Raw genomic sequence first — 15,559 nt, 5'->3', positions numbered from 1 at the left:
CGACTATTACAAAAACACAATGTTCAAAAAAAGGTACTGTCTCACTGAGTGCAGGAATGTGTTCATGTGTAAGCTTTCTTTAACTAAAACGGAACAAATCTGAAATTGGATCCAGAATTTGTAAAACAGGAATTTGAGTAGATCTGAAAGCTGATAGTGAGCTTGCCACGTGTTCTCTACGTCTCAATAGCACTAAAATGCCAGGTAATGAGTTAACACTTGGTCTGTAGAGAAGCAAACCATTTTTGAGCATGTTCTCAAATTCCTTTACTTCGATGAGGATCACAGAATTCTGTGGTTGACCTTTTGAGGCGGGTTGCAGAATGCTGACATCAGAGCCTCGTGCTACCATCAGACTTTCAGCCTCAGATTTATAAATCCTATGGATTATTGTAAGTCTCATTACTGCTGCTGGAAATTATTTGGTCTCCTTTCATGTGGGATAGGAATCGTTTTACTGACAACTGTAAAGGGTTTTGTTGTGGTGGTGGTTTGGCTGATGCTCATGCTCAAAAGCTGCCATGATTTCTTGTTTTCTTGGACTTGAAGTGGATGGAGTTTACGCTGGGGAGGAAATGGACAAATGACTGCTGAAAGAGTGGTCTCCATTTCTGCTAGAAGTGCACAGGGGTGGGGAAAGAATGATGACTAACGTGTCTTCATTTGTAGATGAAATAAAGTTCTGTTCGATTGAACATTAATGGTAAGGTGCAGTCTGATTATTTCAGGCTGCCTTATTCTTTGACCCGTTTCTTTCAGTGATGCTTGGAGATTTTGTCTTCTGTAGTTGATCAGAGTGGAGCAGGCTGCTCTCTAGCCTCTGCAGGATCCATGCTCTAAGCTGAGCATGAGCTGGGACTTGTGACTTCATTTTGGGGGGATCTTAACATTAATACACAACTGTAAGCTCTGTGTTTAGAAGGACCACTTCTGGCTTCCACCTTTCCCACATTACCACTGCTTTCTTAAACACTTCTCGTTGATTTTGATGTTTGTATGAAAAGCAGAACTGTTGTTTATGACAGTATGTATGTTTTTACTCTGTACAGGACCCTGAGCACTGCATAAATAAACTTCTTATGAAAAGAGAATTGTAAACATTTAGTTTGTCAGTCCAATTCATCATTAATACACACAGATGTTTTGTGGAAAACTGCATTTCCAAAAACAGGGAAGTGTAACTAGAACATGGGATTGGATCTGGTTTAGTTGTTTAAACTGTGTTGACTTTTCGTTATAAATTCTGAATAAATCTTCCCTTTATCCTTCTTAGGAACATTTGAGCCACCTGATTCCCTGAACCATTTATTAAGACTGGTGAATTAACGATCATGTTTTTGAAACTATTTTTGCAGTAGATGGCATTCTCGGGTCCTCAGAACTTGAGCTGAGCATGTTCTCAGTGTGTGTTTTCTAAGGAAAACCAAGTTCTGTAAGCAGCAACGTGTTTTCCTAAACCTAGAGCTAGCTTTGTCTCAGGGGCAAGGAGTTGTTCAGTAGGAACAGTGTAGGGATTCCTGGGTATAGGGTGAGTCTGTAACAACATGGGTTTTATAATGGCTATAGGGTATTTTTGTAGGGTCTTTGTTTTAAGAAGCTCTAATTTCATACAACTCCATGCCTGGTGGTACTTGCATTTAATTATTTTCTTCTTCTGTATCACTGCTCTCGTGAGGGAAGGGAGGTGGGAATAGGCAGTTTTATAGAAACACACCTTTGTGAAATCACAGGGAAAATTGGGTACAGGTGGACTGATCCTTTTAAAGAGGTGAAGAAGAGAATTCACTGCCAGCTTCCGTTTCCAGAAATGGTTCAAGAAGCACTTTCATCTTTCTGTTTTGTTAGGTTCAGATTCGAATGTGAAATGTGCTGTTAAAAAAGGAAGCAACGATCACTTACATATCACTTTACTCCATTCAAAGGGATTCGTTATAATTAATCCTAAAACTGTAGTTTAAGTTGGGAGCTATTATTCAGATCGCTTGCAAAGAATTGTTACAGTAAGTGGAAGATTTGGGATGTTCTTTGATGTGAGACATGCATCAGAAACCACACTTGGACTATGTCACGTGTTCAACAAGCTAATCTCGGATACTTACCAATGGAGACTGAGTGCTGATATTAATTGATCATGTAAAGATAAAGGAGGTTCAGGAAGCAATAGTGACATACAAGCCTTCGTGCTTTCTCATGTGCTTTTTCAGTCTTTGTGGTGGGCATCTCTACTAGAACTGCTGGGGGGGGTGGGAATCTGCCACTGCTGAGCACACCGTGCTTTTCACAGCTCCCAAGAGAGCAATTTGGTGTTATAAACTAAAATCAAATATTACCTGAGGAAATCTGGAGCTCGAATTATCATGTGCTGGAAGTCTTCCAAAGACAGCTTGCCGTCGTTGTCCAGATCAGCTTCATAAATCACCTTATCACATGCAAGGCTGACCTCCTCCGGGGTGAGTTCATTGCGGGTTAATTTGTTGACAGTTTTCTCCAAGTCTGATTTGCATATGTAATCATCATTGTTAAAATCTGTCGAACAGAAAGAATTCAAAGTGAGAAGAAATAGTACTTCATGTGGCTGAATGCCAAGACCTAAAGGGAAGGGTTTGGTTTCCAGGCTAGTAACACATTTATTGTAGTGGAACTTTCAAATGAGAAAGGAAGCGATGTGTGTTTGTGCAGAGATGTAATAACAAAATAAAGATCTCAGTTTTGTGTCTCCCCGTCGTACCTAAGGTAACAATCATGAGCAGTGCAGTGGTAAATCATAATCAAGTCATAACTAAATCATTGCACAGCAGGAAGTTAAGGGCAGGTGATGGCTGTCCAGCTGCAGTGGGGGCTCATTAAGGGTTGTGCTGAACCATGTAATTGGAAAAAATGTTTGTTAGTTAGTGGCTTTTTTCTTTTAGTTTAGGGTTGTTGGTTTGGTTTTTTTTTGGGGTGGGGGGTGATGGTTGGGGAGTTGTCTGTTACGGTGTTTGGCCTTGGCTGGTCATGAGGAAAATAACAAAAAATTGCACTGTGGGGAAAGACAAAACAAAACAAAACCACCTTGCCCTTGGAGAAAACTGCTGGAGGAGTACACTCCCACACACACACAAACTCAGCCACAACCCCTCTGCTCCACGGGCAGCCAGGTCCCTTCCCTTACACTTTTTAAAGCAGCTTCTCAGGCAGAACTGTTTCTTAAATGTTTTATCTGTTCTTGAAAACTGCAGATATTCTCGGGTTGTAAATATTTTAGTAAATCCTAATCCCAAATAAATGAGAGACAATAGGATAATAAGGACCAGAAGTTTCTAGGAGGAAGAGTGGGCATTCAAACGTAACACAGACAGAAATGCTGTATTAAAAACATACCTAACTAGAAACCACTGCAGTCACAAGATGGATTATTTGGCATTCCTACATCAGCTACAGCTTTTCCTCAACATTTGCCTTTTTTGTTGTTGTTTCTTTGTGTCACTCACCATAAATTTTAAAAGCATAATAAGCTTTTAGGTCTCTGGGAGCCATCTCACTCAGCACAGAAAACATGTCCAGAAAATCATCTAAAGTCATGTTGCCATCTCCACTCTCTGAGAAGACCTCTGCTATCCGCTGGCGGAACGGATTGTCCTGGGAAACAGAACAGCACCGGGGGAAGGTCATCTTTACCAGCATTTATTTCAGTGCAGATAAGAAAACTGGTGCACAGTAATTTCTGTTGTAACCTCTTTTTGTCAGTCAGATACTCCTCCTTCTGCTATTATGTTCTTGTCTAATCTACGAGGCACAGCTGCAGCCTTCTTTAACCTTTGTGCAGGGTGTTTTCAGGAATTGATTAGAAGTTTCCAGAGAGGCTTGACTTTAGCAGGCAAAATTTATTTGTATTTCATCCCCTCAGTAATTAGTACTGGATGAATTATTAAGAAAGGGTAGATTAAAATGAAATGTGTCACTCGACTCTCGTCGTGCTCCGTGCTCTGTACCTTCAGCTCTGGCATGCTGACAATGAGCTCGTAGGGAAGAGCCACGCTGGGGTTGGCGGTGTAGTCGAGCGGGACCAACTGCGGGGCCAGGTCCCGGTACCTGAAGAACAGCCTGCAACACAAAGAAGGGCTCACTTAGGGAACAAGTTGTTCAGACCTCTCTCTATTCTTCATGCTCTGCATCCTTGACCAGAAGGATGGTATCAGTCCCTAAACGTTTATTATACTCTGCACTTGACATTAGTGGAAGAGACGCTACACAAGCAACCTGGTATAACTGGTGATGAAAACAAAGCCCTCGTGCTTTCAGAACAACTCTAACAGGTTTTTATTCACCACAAATATCTCTATTTCTTCCATAGAAGTCAGGCCCAGGAGGCAGACTGTATGCACAGTCTATCTGAATGTATTTGTACTTTGTCAGCTTGCTGTTTTCTTCATCCCTTTGTGTGTGTGAGGATCCCATTCGTAGCTGTTATCAACGGAACAATAGGAGAGAATTTTAAAAGGGATTCTTATCAATAATAAATGTCTTGTTCATGAGACAGTTATTGCAGTGGCCTCTGATTACTACAAGACAGATCTAGATTTCAGTTATTACAAAATCTTCCATATTTTCTTCAATATTGAACCTGTATGTCGATATCAAGGCTCTAGAGGGAGATTTTCAGTACAAAAGTGTCATTCATGCACCACGCTTCAGAGAAATTAGCAAGTAATGCTAATGGTAATGATGACCACTGGAGAGGTGCAGAAACTGAAGAGTTATTTCCAGTGAAAAGTCTTAGTCCCATAGGAGCAGAACACCAAACCTGCCTCTGGCAGACCCCTTGGCCAGAGATTAAATTATTTGATGAAGTTCACAAAGGCTTTGAGAAGAATGCACCTCAGAGTGACCACTGCTAATTATCTACATGAAGGAAATGTGAATAAAACCTGCTACAATCATTAATGATTTCTTAGAACACGCAACATGTCCCAGAGTACAACAGCATGCTCTGAAGCACTTGTCCTAAAATGAAGCGGGGGGAACAGGGATGGCAGCAGCAAAGTATGCACTAAAACATGCCCTATTACATCTGTGGTACAGAGACTGTTACCTTCACAGGTAATGTAAAACACTGTCTGAATTTATGATAGACTGCATAGGTAGTTTTTGTTCATAAAAAAAGCTCAGATTGTCCAATATATTGTCCATACATTGGACAGTGTATGACTTAAATTTTGTATAAATGCCTTTTAAAACTATTTTTAAATGCACTTCATAGTTTACATAATCTGTTTTGTAGCAATCTCCATATTTTATGCACCAAACATACAAGACTCACCTCAGAATTTCTTTCCTTGTAAAGAATGTGCAGTCCTGTGAAATAAGACATCACATGTAATGGCAGCATTTAGCACACATTGGCCCTGACTTTTCCACTGCAGTGGCTCAAATAGAATGACACTGTGGTCAACCATTAACGCTCTTCCTTTTTCAGCACATCCTTAGGAGTACTTCATAACCTTTCTTGATATAGGAATCCAAACATCTCACTAAAATCTTCACTGTAATTCGATGCTCTTACTTAGCAATTTTTAAAGAGTTTGTTTAAAAAAACAGCGACATCAACAGCCGTTATTCAGTGCTGTCTAAATGCTCATCAGTTTGTTTTGTACCTGATAGGCATCCAGTTGCTCTGGAGTGAAAATGGTTTGCTTGTTGCCCATTTCCAGCTCTGAATGCTGATTCTTGTCCTATCATTCTTTCCTCAAAGTCACCTTTATAGGAGGCCTGGATATTCAGATATTAAAAGCTGCAACAATGAGGTTCAGGTAAAGCAGGGGATCAAGTAACCAGCGTCCCCATCCCACGGGCTGCAAAGAGCCATAATAGGAGCACTTCATCAAATCTCTGGTCTGGCTGCTCACGGCTCTTATCCAGCATCACTCACCTGTCTCCTGTGTGCACAGCAGCTCACGTTACAGCATTTAGCCACACGATTAATAGCTGCACGACTGCTCCTTCGAAGCAGCAGGCAGGCTGCACACAGACTGCACCTTTTCATTGCTCCTCGTGGTATTGCCCTTCTTCTTCAGGAGTCAGTCACAGCAGTAGTGACCTCTGATCTTTTCTGGCTCATTTTTCTCTACAGTGCACACTGTGCACTGCCCACTAAGGACAGTGTTGGCTTTACTTGAGGCAATATCACTCAAGTCCTCTCAACCCCTTTATTCCTCTGTTATCACACATTATCACTGTTAATGGCTACGAGTGTGCCAAGCATACGTATGTAGGTTCATACATGGCTTTTACACTGAAACACGAGAGAATGTATTGTTTATACATAAAAGCAGAACTGTGACATTAAACGCGAAACAAAAGGGAAGAGGGAAGAACTGAGAGCAGTGCAGCAGCAGGACGCACAGCTTCACTCACCCTGCGCCTCAAAACTGCCAGCAGCGATTCCGATTTGATCTGTTTGGTGCAGAACAGAGCGGGATGGGGCCGAGATGCGGGATGGGGTTGAGATGTGGGATGGGGCCGAGATGTGGGATGGGGCCGGGTGCGGGATGGGGCTGAGATGTGGGATGGGGCTGAGATGTGGGATGGGGCCGGGTGTGGGATGGGGCCGAGATGCGGGATGGGGCCGGGTGTGGGATGGGGCCGTGGCGGTTTTTACGGACGTTGCCATGGTAACGGTGTCCTCCCGCGCCGCGCTGCCGCCAGGGGGCGCTGTGTCGCACGGCGGCCGAGGGATGGCGGACTACGAGGCGGTGCAGCGCGGTCCGCTGCGGCTGAAGGGCGGCGGCGCGGGGCTGGGGCCCGGCAAGCGGTGAGCGGCGGGGCGGGGGGGAACCGGGAGCCGGGCCGGGGCCGGGGGCTGACCCGCGTCCGTCCGCAGGAAGAAGAAGAAAGCGAAGGATAAGGCCCAGATCCTGGAGCAGATCGTGAGCAGCAAGAAGCAGGAAGAGGAGAAGAAGCGCGGCCTGGATAAGCGGACCCCGGCACAAGTGGCCTACGAGAAGATGCAGGAGAAGCGGGTAGGGCGGCCCTGCCCGGGCCCGTGACCCCGCGTGGGGATGGGAACCCCGCGCCGCCCCCTCCAGAGCCGCCCCCGAGCGGTCGGAGCTCCGCGAATAACCGTGCTCTGCTTCTCCTCCAGCAAATGGAGAGGATCCTGAAGAAGGCCTCGAAAACCCACAAGCAGAGAGTAGAGGTGAGCCCAGCTGCCGTGCTCAGCTCTGCGGTGTTATCAGCTCCCCGGGGCGGTGCAGTGCTGTGTGTTGGGCAGTGCAGTGCTGTCTGCTCCCAGCACCGACTGCTTCGTTTGTTTTCTCCCCGCAGGACTTCAACAGACACTTGGATACTCTGACGGAGCATTACGACATTCCCAAAGTCAGCTGGACCAAGTGAACGCATGGCGTTTCAGGGCCTTGGGTCAGGAGTTCTGCTTGTGTCGGACGGGGCTGCCGTGTGAATCTCTGCGTGCTTGATACTGAATATTTAATATATCTTCTGAGCATTTATCACCTTCTTCTGTCTCATTTCAGTTTCAAAATATTGAACAAAGTCTCTCCTTGGCTAGTGACTTATGGAAGCGCAGAGGGGTATTTTGTAGTTCTCAAACCCAATTGCTCTGAGGGGACAGGAAGGTGTCCTTTACTCCTCCTTTCCCAGCAGTTCTAAGTAGAAGTCTTTGGCAGTATTACACTGTATCTGCTCTCACAGGTTGCAGAACTGTGTTATTTCTATCTAAAGTGGTTCAGAGCTATGGGGAGCGGTGTCTGCTGTATTCTAAAATCCGTGTATCTTTGACAGAACTTATTAAAGCTCTGCTTTCCTCCGTTGTTTCGGTGCTCCTTTGCGTGGGCAGGGAGGGCAGCGTGCAGTGTGAGTGTTTACAGCTCTCCCTCCCATCCCAACCCCTCACACGTTCTTACACCCAAGCGCTCTCCCTCCGGTGCCGCTGATTTGTGCCCCCCCCCCTTCGCGGACTCTTTAACGCCGCACGCGGCGGATGGATCACGGCGCGCGCCGCCCCGCGCCGGAAGTGCCGGGGCGGAAGCGGAAGTGGCCGCGGTCGGGCGCGATGTCGGCCAGCGCCGTGTACGTGCTGGACCTGAAGGGGAAGGTGAGGCCGCGCCGCGCGTCCCCCCCGCCCCGCGCTGCCGGGAGCGTCGGGCTGAGCCCTGGGCTCCGAGCTGGGCTCCGAGGGGCCCGGCGCGGTGCGGCTGCCCCGGCCTCGCTGCCCTGCGGCCGCCGCTTCCCGTTGCCGTTCGGGCCCGTCGAGCTGCGGGCGGTCCCACCCGCGGTTCAGGTGCTGAAAAGTCCGGAGCGGCGCTGCCTGCGCGGCGTCGCCGTTCGGGTAGTCCATCTCCGCCCTGACGGGAGGCGGTTCGTCCCGGGGGAGCGATGTGTTTTTCCATCTTAGTTGTTACCCGGGTGTGTGCGGCTGCGTGTGAGGAGTAACGCTAGGAGATACGGCTGCATACGTTGGAGATGTGGGATTTGCGTTCAAATCGTAAAGTGTGTTTGTGCTGTGGTTTGCATTACAGTATGCATAGACCCCAGACTGAAGCTTGCTCGTTGGGATTTCACTTAAAGAGGCGCTGTAAATATTTCCTGTGTTGGTCTTGCATGGTAACATCATCTCTCAAAAGAGAAATGTAAGGAATTGTTCTTTCCGTAGGTTCTCATCTGTCGAAATTACCGTGGAGATGTGGACATGTCAGAAGTGGAGCATTTCATGCCAATCCTTATGGAAAAGGAAGAGGAGGGAACACTTTCTCCTATTCTAGCACATGGAGGAGTTCGTTTCATGTGGATCAAACATAACAACCTCTATCGTATCCTTTGTACTGCAGACAGCTTGCCTATGAATTGCTGCTTGAAGCATAGAAAGATTTGGGTTGAAAGGAGCTCAAAGATCATTCAGTTCCAACCCTGCAGCCTTGGCCAGGGTGCCAGCCACCAGATCAGGCTGCCCCTTTTGCAGTGCTTTAAAATCACACTCATTATTATTTTGTTTCATTTCACAACGACTTTGAATGAACATTCCTGAACATCCAATATCAGTTGTTGCAACTTCTAAGAAGAATGCTTGTGTATCACTGGTGTTTTCATTTTTATATAAAGTAGTTCAGGTGAGTTGGAAATTTCAGATGCAACTCTCATCCGTTTTTCACTGTGGTCTAATAAAAATGTACAGAGCTTTCACTAGGTTTGGTTTTGGTGATTTTTTTTTCTCTTTTTATCCAAAGCATTCTTAGTTACAGGAATACAGTCAGAATGTGCTGCAGTTCCTCAGCTGATACCTTTTTTTTTCCCCTCCCTCTGTATTTTTGTTGTTTCAGGTTTTTTCTGAATATTTCAAGGAATTGGAAGAGGAGAGCATTAGAGATAATTTTGTTATTATTTATGAGTTGTTAGATGAGCTTATGGATTTCGGTTACCCACAAACCACTGATAGTAAAATCTTACAAGAGTGAGTATCTGTCTCTGTTGCTTACAGTGGCAAAGTCCTTGGGAAAGTCTTACAGATTCTATGTGCAAACAAATGTTTTGGCTTCCTCTAGTTATCAAATTATTCAATTGCTGATGTGACTCTGATACAAAAGACTCTTGAAATGTTTCAGAATATAATTTGTGGTTTTCGTTATGTGGTTATAAAGGTACATCACTCAGGAAGGTCACAAACTTGAAACTGGAGCTCCACGTCCACCTGCCACTGTTACAAATGCTGTTTCGTGGAGATCAGAAGGGATAAAATACAGGAAGAATGAAGTGTTCCTGGATGTTATTGAGTCTGTTAACCTGTTGGTGGGTACCTTGTACTTGAACTTTTAATGAGAATAGGTAGGAGGTCTTGAGAAGAACTTGCTGTCTGAAGACCTACAGGGATGCAATAAAAAATCAGCCTAACTGATTAGTGCAAGGGGATGCTCAGAACACTTTGTTATTAGGACTGACAGTCTGTAATAATACTAGATATACGCAGATAAATAATACTAAACTGGAATTTGTGCTCTGTGCCCAGCAATCCCACAGCTGGTTTCTGATGTGTCCTTTCTTCAGTCTATTGCAGTGGGATTGCTGCTTGATCTCATGTCGTATCATGTCAGAGCAATCTTTGTCTTTCTTTTTGTTGCCCTTCAGGTCAGTGCCAATGGAAATGTATTACGGAGTGAAATAGTTGGATCCATTAAAATGAGAGTGTTTCTCTCAGGAATGCCAGAGCTCCGCCTCGGTTTAAATGACAAAGTCCTCTTTGATAACACAGGCCGTGAGTATTTCAGTGATAGTTGGTAATTGTGAAGGGTATTCTGTGTCCTTAGGTGAGGTTCAAGTGAAAAGGTTTATTCTACGATAAAAATACTGTTTTTGTCAATGTAGAAAACCATACTGGGTCTTGTGTGCCAGTACCAAGAGGAGATGGAATACCACGGTGAGCCTGGTAACCATCTGGGCTTCACTGCCTCTTCATTGCCTCTTCTGATGGGACTTTTGAAGTCATGGAAGAGCTACTGGGTTAAACCAAGGCAGGGAGGATACCAGCAGACATCTGCTTTGCTGCGTAACACTGTGGTGTCACTCCAGATGTAACGGGAGCAGTGATTGGAAATCTTGGTGTGTGTGTTTTCTGACAGGTGGCAAAAGTAAATCAGTAGAACTGGAAGATGTCAAGTTTCACCAGTGCGTCCGTCTCTCTCGCTTTGAGAACGACAGAACCATCTCCTTCATTCCTCCTGACGGGGAGTTCGAGCTCATGTCCTACCGCCTCAATACCCACGTAAGTCTGCATGTTTGGGTCTGGAATAACAGCAGTTTTTATGAGAATGATTCAGTCTGTAGGTAAACTTGCTCGTGGCTTTCCCTGAACGTGTTCTGTTTTCTCTTTAAGTATGGGCAGCACAGTAGTTGTGAAATCAACCATTAATAGCACAGCTTTGTGTTCACTCTTTTGGGAGGAAGTAAGGATGAGTTTAGAAATAACTTGGCTGCAAGTCTCTGTCTTTTCAGCTACTACTGAAATTATTTCCAGAGCACTAATCAGTTGATTTTTTAAGCTAACCACACAGTGAAATTTGTGTGGCAATTTATTGTTCTTGACAGCATTAATTTGTCATCTGAATATTTCTTAGAGTATGTTTTTGCATAGTGTACTCCTAGATCCTCAAGGTATCAACTGCTGTGTATGTTAACATTCCTTTAGAGAAGGAAATCCTCAATGTGGAGGGAATCTATAATTGTCAACTATGACAGGAGACAATGAATGAAAAGTCCTTAGGTTCCCACATGAATTTAGTTGTGTTTTTCTTTTAAGGGAAAGAAAACTTTTCTTTAAGGGAAAGAAAACTTTCATTGTTTTTTTTAGGGTTGTAGTTTAATCTCTGGGGAAAAAAAAGCAACAATTACAGAAAACAAGAAAGCCTGCCCATGCATAGAAAAGTGTTTGACAAATATAGATAATAGGAGCTAATCTGAGCAATACTTTCTTTTTTTCCCCTCATGCCTCCTATTTTTGCAACATTTTGCTTGTATGTCAGTGCTTACCTGTGGAATTCATGTATTCAGTGTAGTTTTAGAGGAAATGACATTTTTGTGACCATTCCAAAGTAAAATCTACAGCTGTACAATACTTTTCCCATCAGGTAAAACCACTGATCTGGATTGAGTCCGTGATTGAAAAACATTCCCACAGCCGTATTGAGTACATGATCAAGGTCAGAAGCTCTAAAATAATGATGGCTGCTTTGTGTACCCTGTTTGTTTTCAGTGCTTGACCAGCAGTGCATTCCTTTTTACACAAACTGAGACCTGTGTCTTTTTAAGGAGTTCATTGTAAGTGGATGTGTTGTGCTGTTTCTCAGTAGATTGTGCTGGAGGGAAATTGTCTCACAGCTCTGAATTTACACGCATAGTGCACATGCTTACAGAGTTGATTTTTCTGACTTTTCTTTAGGCAAAAAGTCAGTTCAAGCGTAGATCAACTGCCAACAACGTGGAGATTCACATTCCAGTTCCAAATGATGCGGACTCGCCAAAGTTTAAAACCACTGTTGGAAGTGTCAAATGGGTTCCAGAGAACAGTGAAATTGTCTGGTCCATTAAATCTTTTCCAGTAAGTGCTCTTTTTTTGACTTCTCACACAGTATTACAATAATTACTTAATGTTTTTTCCTCAGCCTAAAGCAAATTCCAACAACCCTGCTTTCCTTTGGCTGAAGATCTGAGCCATGCCAAAGGTGGGAGATGAAACAGTTCAACTGGAAGGGATCACTGAGGACCCTGTAGTACAAATGTCTCTCAGGCACCACCTGGCATGGGGCACTGGCCATCCCTGCAGGAAGCCTGTGCCCTTAGGTGACCTCCCTCACCATAAATGTATTTTTCCTTGATGAGATTGTTTATAATCTTTTTATCTGGGGTAACTTCAGAACAAAGTTTAGAGAACAGATTTTTGAGCAATGCCTGTGGATGGTGCAATCCCTTGGCCTGGGTTTAGCAGCTGTTTTTGTCAGACCAGGGCTCATGGCACCATCCAAGAAGCATGATCTCTTCAGAGTGCTGATGGAGCGAGGGGGCAGCTCTTGTGCTATGTGATCAAAATGGTCAGAAAGAAAACCAAACTTCTGTGTTCTCCTTGAGGAAAGGACTTGGAGAAAAAGAACTATGCCTCAAACTGGTCTCAGGTTGATCTGCAGTTAAAAACAACAAAAGAAACAAAACCCCCTACTATTTTTAACTAAAAGCAAGGGCTTCCTTTAAGCCCTAGAAAAGATCTGAAATGATTAATGCAGTTCAGCAATTTGATGTTCTGCATAGAAAATCACTTGTATTGTTGGAAGCTTTTCTGGTTTGCTTCAAGAAAAAAAAAATTGTTCTTTTTTGATAAGGGTGGAAAAGAATATTTGATGAGAGCTCACTTTGGACTTCCAAGTGTTGAAGCTGAAGATAAGGAAGGGAAACCTCCCATTAGTGTCAAATTTGAAATTCCGTATTTCACCACTTCAGGAATCCAGGTTGGTAGTTGAAAATAGAAGTGCTGAAGAAGGTTATGTGCATGCCAGCTGTTGCAGTCCAGCTTTGTAGCTCTGTCTGCCTTTCCCTTACCTCCTTTGTTCCATGGTTTGCTGTCTTCTGGCTTTTGTTTATGTCCTACTTGTCCTGGCTGTCACTGTCTTGTTCACATACATCTTCCTTCCCCTCCCTTTGAAGTACTGTGAGTCTTTGTTTATTACTGAGGTAAGTCTGATTTTTCCTGCTTTAAGGGAACCTTGTAAGGAGAATGGTAGAACTGGCTGCATTACTTCAGATGGAGAGCATGCTTTTAATGCAAGTGACAAGGCTTTATCCTTATACTTACATCTGAAAGTTTTGTGTATCTAGATAACTCCTGCTCATTGTTACCTTAAAATATGCTTTGATCACCACTACCCACCCACCCCCAATTTTATGTTCTTTCTTTTTTTTTACCAAACAATGCTGACTGCTGTGGGAGACTCAGATATAACACTTATTTCTTCCCAGGTTCGATACTTGAAGATAATTGAGAAGAGTGGCTACCAAGCTCTCCCATGGGTTCGTTACATTACCCAGAATGGAGGTAAACTGGAAGGCAATGAACTGTTAAAACAATCTCTGTCTTAATGTATTTTATTTCTCCAGCACACACCAACAAATTGAAGACATGAGCAAACTGTTGTTTCAGCATTAAATTCTGTAGTTTATATACGTGATGTTAATGCTTGCTGCTTTTTCTAGTTGGTTTTTGACTCAGCTGTCTTCTTGGATCGTTCATTTGGACAGCAATTGTTCACTGACTCCCACCTTCATTATGAAACACTAAAACCTGGGGAAGAATGTGAATTAAAAAAGAACTGATTCATACACATTGTTGTGCTAGCTTTGGGCTGACTGAGATGCTGTCTGCTAAAAACTGCCAAATCTGTTGAAGGAAAAAAACCTCTTTTGCTGCTTTTCATTGTTACTCGTTTTGCTATTCAAACTGGTTTTGCTTCTTCTGGCTTGGAAGCTTGTAATCATCTTAATTGCTTTAAAGCTTGTGTTCTTGGTTGTTCTACACAAAGATCTGATCATTTCTGCTTTTCTTTCATGTTGCTTTGTCCCAGTTTGCTGAGCTGTTTTACTACTGTTAGTGAAAGACAATGTACTGAAACTGGATTGTTTGTTTTCCTTTACAGACTACCAGCTTCGAACACAGTAAGACACCTTGTGAGCACCACAGATGACAAAACTTCAGGCCTAGAATTTGTTTGCAGAGGCTTCTGTGGTACTGAGAGCTGTAAATGTTGTTGCCAAGGGTCTTGTCTCTGCAAACTTGGGTTGGGCGAGAGAAAGATGGGAAATTTACCATTTTCAATAATGTGTTTGAGCATTTGAACCATTAGTATTGATTGTGTGAATATTTATTTCATTCTTAGAACATGCTGATCTTGCTGCTAAATGCTAATTACATTAGTAGTAGCCGTTACCTTGAGGAGCCAGGAATACAGAATGAACCTTGAGAATGTCTTGTCAATGCCTTGTCCACTGTGTTCACAAAGTTTCTAGTGTTGATATTTTAGGATCTTTAAAGATGTTGGTAGTGTTACCCAACAAAACGGGGACACGGTTGTGCAATCACATGACTGCTTAACAGTTAGCTGTAATTAGCCCAAGGTATTTATTGTTTTTGTTCCAGGCATATGGGTGCCTTAACTCATTCACAGCTCTGTGTTAACTTATGAAGTTTTACAAAATCTGAGTTACAATTATCAGGAGTCCAAAAATGCTCTTTGCTCTTCTTTGCGTGGTGTCAAACCAATTCATCTGGTGGAACAAGTTGTGGGCTTATATACAGATCAGGAGGTGTGTTGGAGGCCAAGATGTCTGAGAATGAGAGATTGTGGAAAGTGACTGTGGGAACATCTCTGGGAGCGTGGTGATGCCGGTTCACATGAGCTCAGATGCACACTGAAGAGTTCCAACCCTGTTATACTCCTTGGGTATGAAAACCCTACGCCAATTAACTAGCATTTGCCTTTATTTCTATTTGTAATACAAATACAAAGCTATAAAGTAGAAGTCTTTAACTAAAAGAAAAAAAAACCTGATTTTAGAGGCCATAAAATCTGGTGGGAAGACTTTATAATTTTCTTTATAATTATTATTATTCCCCTTCCTAGATAAGAGGTGTAATCCAGCCTGTTCTTGACGATTGTTTACAGAGAAACTGATGAAAATATCACTGCTGTTCTCCAGGCTTGCCTTCTTGTTAATTTAGTGCAGATCCTTTTTTGCTGGAACTTGCTGGAATTGCTTAACGGTATTTCCCCTGAAGAGGTCGCTGTCTTAGTCTCCTCCATTTGTAAGCAGTTACTCTTAAACTTTCTGGCAGAAAGGACAGCAGGTGAGGATGTTACGTGGAAAGATATTTTTTTTTTACATGCTGTTCCATTTTTCTCAGAAGCTGAGGTTTGTTTGGGTGTACATACTTTGATCCCAGGAAAAGGAATTAACAGCTATCAGTATTTTAAGCGATTTTCAGAGTGGTTTGGTTTGAATTTAGCACTCCAGACAGATGCTGAATTTAAGCCCT

The 15,559-nt window shown here is 43.4% G+C and overlaps 3 protein-coding genes across 3 annotated transcripts; 2 read left to right on the top strand and 1 right to left on the bottom strand.

The window, feature by feature from the left end:
* Positions 1-1,478: 1,478 nt before the first annotated feature.
* On the bottom strand, positions 1,479-5,969 carry CIB3 (calcium and integrin binding family member 3). The gene is made up of 7 exons (XM_065748653.1): positions 5,909-5,969; positions 5,634-5,770; positions 5,300-5,334; positions 3,972-4,083; positions 3,471-3,618; positions 2,331-2,526; positions 1,479-1,869 (listed from the first exon to the last, which is right to left on the bottom strand). Exons 2-7 carry the CDS (start codon positions 5,682-5,684, stop codon positions 1,848-1,850), a joined length of 564 nt encoding a protein of 187 aa, XP_065604725.1. The 5' UTR covers positions 5,685-5,770; positions 5,909-5,969; the 3' UTR covers positions 1,479-1,847.
* Positions 5,970-6,678: 709 nt separating this feature from the next.
* On the top strand, positions 6,679-7,483 carry FAM32A (family with sequence similarity 32 member A). The gene is made up of 4 exons (XM_065748862.1): positions 6,679-6,790; positions 6,860-6,998; positions 7,121-7,174; positions 7,303-7,483. The coding sequence occupies exons 1-4, from the start codon at positions 6,714-6,716 to the stop codon at positions 7,369-7,371; spliced, it is 339 nt and encodes a 112-aa protein (XP_065604934.1). The 5' UTR covers positions 6,679-6,713; the 3' UTR covers positions 7,372-7,483.
* A 553-nt stretch (positions 7,484-8,036) lies between these two features.
* On the top strand, positions 8,037-14,864 carry AP1M1 (adaptor related protein complex 1 subunit mu 1). Its single transcript, XM_065748635.1, has 12 exons — positions 8,037-8,089; positions 8,648-8,804; positions 9,034-9,101; positions 9,312-9,442; positions 9,630-9,777; positions 10,114-10,240; positions 10,605-10,747; positions 11,610-11,681; positions 11,921-12,079; positions 12,855-12,980; positions 13,489-13,564; positions 14,163-14,864. Exons 1-12 carry the CDS (start codon positions 8,048-8,050, stop codon positions 14,183-14,185), a joined length of 1,272 nt encoding a protein of 423 aa, XP_065604707.1. The 5' UTR covers positions 8,037-8,047; the 3' UTR covers positions 14,186-14,864.
* The last annotated feature ends 695 nt before the right edge of the window (positions 14,865-15,559 follow it).

Source organism: Cyrtonyx montezumae, unplaced genomic scaffold (genome assembly GCF_038088225.1).
Source record: "Cyrtonyx montezumae isolate F1298 unplaced genomic scaffold, pur_monq_1.0 scaffold_51, whole genome shotgun sequence".
Classification (NCBI taxonomy): domain Eukaryota; kingdom Metazoa; phylum Chordata; class Aves; order Galliformes; family Odontophoridae; genus Cyrtonyx; species Cyrtonyx montezumae.
The sequence above is the reverse complement of the archived record's forward strand: the minus strand, read 5'-3'. Positions and strand labels throughout refer to the sequence as shown.

What these genes read in the sequence shown, in the direction of transcription:
- FAM32A (XM_065748862.1), top strand. Translation starts at nt 6,714, where the DNA reads ATGGCGGACTACGAGGCGGTGCAGCGCGGTCCGCTGCGGCTGAAGGGC. An exon ending in AGAAGATGCAGGAGAAGCGG is followed by an intron (nt 6,999 to 7,120) that starts GTAGGGCGGCCC and finishes CTTCTCCTCCAG; the next exon opens with CAAATGGAGAGGATCCTGAA. An exon ending in CCCACAAGCAGAGAGTAGAG is followed by an intron (nt 7,175 to 7,302) that starts GTGAGCCCAGCT and finishes TTCTCCCCGCAG; the next exon opens with GACTTCAACAGACACTTGGA.
- AP1M1 (XM_065748635.1), top strand. Translation starts at nt 8,048, where the DNA reads ATGTCGGCCAGCGCCGTGTACGTGCTGGACCTGAAGGGGAAG. An exon ending in CCTACCGCCTCAATACCCAC is followed by an intron (nt 10,748 to 11,609) that starts GTAAGTCTGCAT and finishes TTTTCCCATCAG; the next exon opens with GTAAAACCACTGATCTGGAT. An exon ending in TCACCACTTCAGGAATCCAG is followed by an intron (nt 12,981 to 13,488) that starts GTTGGTAGTTGA and finishes ATTTCTTCCCAG; the next exon opens with GTTCGATACTTGAAGATAAT.
- CIB3 (XM_065748653.1), bottom strand. Translation starts at nt 5,684, where the DNA reads ATGGGCAACAAGCAAACCATTTTCACTCCAGAGCAACTGGATGCCTAT. An exon ending in ACAAGGAAAGAAATTCTGAG is followed by an intron (nt 4,084 to 5,299) that starts GTGAGTCTTGTA and finishes TTTGTGTTGCAG; the next exon opens with GCTGTTCTTCAGGTACCGGG. An exon ending in CGAGCTCCAGATTTCCTCAG is followed by an intron (nt 1,870 to 2,330) that starts GTAATATTTGAT and finishes CTTTTTTAACAG; the next exon opens with CACATTTCACATTCGAATCT.